The following is a 2276-nucleotide window of genomic DNA, read 5'->3' on the forward strand; positions in this document are numbered from 1 at the left end:
CGCCTTTTTTTTTTTTTTTGTGGGGGGGGGGGGGGGGAGGGGCAAGGTAATAGTGGAGGCTTTGACTCTTTTATTTCAAAAGAGCGCAGTTTTGATACAAGTTATTTTTTCACTGTGCGGTTCTGACAGTGGGCGGCTTTGATACTTTTTTCCCCGAAAGTGCGCTGTTCTGATGCTTTGCCCCTTCCTTTTTCTGTTGCTCTGGTGCGGTTTGCCTCTTCTTTCATATATATATCAAACACGTATGGTCTTTATCTCCCCTACTTTTTGGAGTTTGTTTCTCTCTTGTAACACCTCTAATCTTCGGCACTTTATGACGTTGCAAGTGCCGTAAAACTCTTACTAAAATTAAACTAAACCTTACTAAAACTCACTTTTTCTGCAGACGGTGGTGGAAGGGAACATTGCCAGCGGAAAGTCCACGCTATTGGACTACTTCAAGGACAACAGCAACTGTGAGGTGAGACAAGCCGAATTTCAGTTTGGTGGGTGGTTGGCGGGTGCTCTGGTGTGGTTTGCTTCTTCTTTCCTATCAAACATCTTTCATCTTTATCTCCCCTCCTTCTTTTTTGTGTTTGTTACTCTCTTGTAACACCTCTAGAATCTAACTCTAATCTTCGGCACTTATATGACCCTTTTGTGTTGCAAGTGCTGTAAAACTTTTGCGAATACGAATTTCAGTTTTCGCTCAGAATCTTCACCTGTTTTTGTTTTTCTGTCTCCTTTTTATGTGACAAAAGTTTTTTAAAATCAATTTCTTGGAACTTCTGTATATTTCTGTTGTGTACAAAATGTATGTGTGTGTGTGCATGTGTGTGTGTGTGTGTGTGTGTGTGTGTGTGTGTGTGTGTGTGTGTGTGTGTGTGTGTGTGCGCGCGGGTGTGTACGTGTGTACGTGTGTGTCTATGTGTGCTTGTGTGGGAGTGTGAATGTGTATGTGTATTTGTGTGTTAAGTGTATGTGCACCTGTTTGTGAGTGTTTGTGTGTGTGTGTGTGTGTGTGTGTGTGTGTGTGTGTGTGTGTGTTTGTGTGTATGTGTTTATGTGTGTGTATGTATGTGCATGTGTGTGTGTGCGTGCGTGTGTGTCGATATGCGCATTTGTGTATTTTGTGCATGAACTCATTTGTGTCAATGTGTGTGAGTGAGTGTGTATGTGTGTGTATGTGTGTGTTTGTGTGTGTATGTGTGTGTGTGTGTGTGCAAGTGTGTGTGCGTGTATGTGTGAGCACATAAGTGATAAAGTGAGCTTCAGCGTTTACAGATAGAGACTGATTTAGAGAAGAGGAACCAGCCACCAGTCACTCACTCACTCACTCACTCACTCACCCACTCACTCACTCACTCACTCACCCACTCACCCACTCACTCACTCACTCACTCACTCACTCACACACTTACTCACCCACTCATTCACACGCTCACTCACTCATTACCTAACTCGCTCACTCGTTCGTTCGTCTGCTTGCTTTCTTGCTCGCTCACTTACATATTTACTACTTACTTAATTACTTACTTGCTTTTTTTATATTGTAGAGGGTTTTGCGGCGCTTGCAACTGCATAAGGTCATATGAGCGCCAATGGGTGGGTGTTAACAGAGAAGTCTTTACAGGGAATCAGACTTACTCTGCTCACTTCTCTAGTTTCAACAGCACAAGGTCTGCTTCGACTATCAATGCACCCTGGAAATAGCGGGCCACAAGAGAGTGACAAACATACTAATGAAGTAGAGGAAAATGACAATAGTAAGGATTAGGAAAGAAAAAGCAGCAGTTCCCTGTTGTAGATCAGGCACAGTTATGAATGTGACATGAATCAGCCCATTTACAATTCTACTGTGCTTGAACGAGAAATGTCCTCCCTTTGGGAATGGCCTAAAGACACTACAGTCAATGGCACTGCCCCGGGGGTTACTTACTTACGTATGTACATAACGTACGTATGTATTTACTAACCAACCAACCAACCAACCAACCAACCAACCAACCAACCAACCAACCAACCAACCAACCAACCAACCAACCAACCAACCAACCAACCAACCAACCAACCAACCAACCCATTTACTTACTTACTTACTTACTTACTTGCTTGCTTGTTGCTTGCTTGTTGCTTGCTTGCTTGCTTGTTCACTCTTGCCTGCTTATTTGCTTATCTACTTGCTTACTTTTGCTTGCTTGCTTGCTTGCTTGCTTGCTTGCTTGCTTGCTTACTTACTTACTTACTTACTTACTGACTGACTGACTGACTGACTGACTGACTGACTGACTGACTGA

At 43.2% G+C, this 2276-nt stretch overlaps 1 protein-coding gene across 1 annotated transcript in view; it reads left to right on the top strand.

Moving 5' to 3' along the window:
- The window catches only part of LOC106010962 (thymidine kinase 2, mitochondrial), a gene marked incomplete in the record, with an annotated part of 39157 nt that overhangs the window by 13555 nt on the left and 23326 nt on the right, over positions 1-2276 (top strand). Inside the window, 1 exon segment of the mRNA XM_035969951.1 lies at positions 386-460. Coding sequence (XP_035825844.1) covers positions 386-460 — 75 coding nt within the window.

Source organism: Aplysia californica, unplaced genomic scaffold (assembly GCF_000002075.1).
Source record: "Aplysia californica isolate F4 #8 unplaced genomic scaffold, AplCal3.0 scaffold00200, whole genome shotgun sequence".
NCBI lineage: Eukaryota > Metazoa > Mollusca > Gastropoda > Aplysiida > Aplysiidae > Aplysia > Aplysia californica.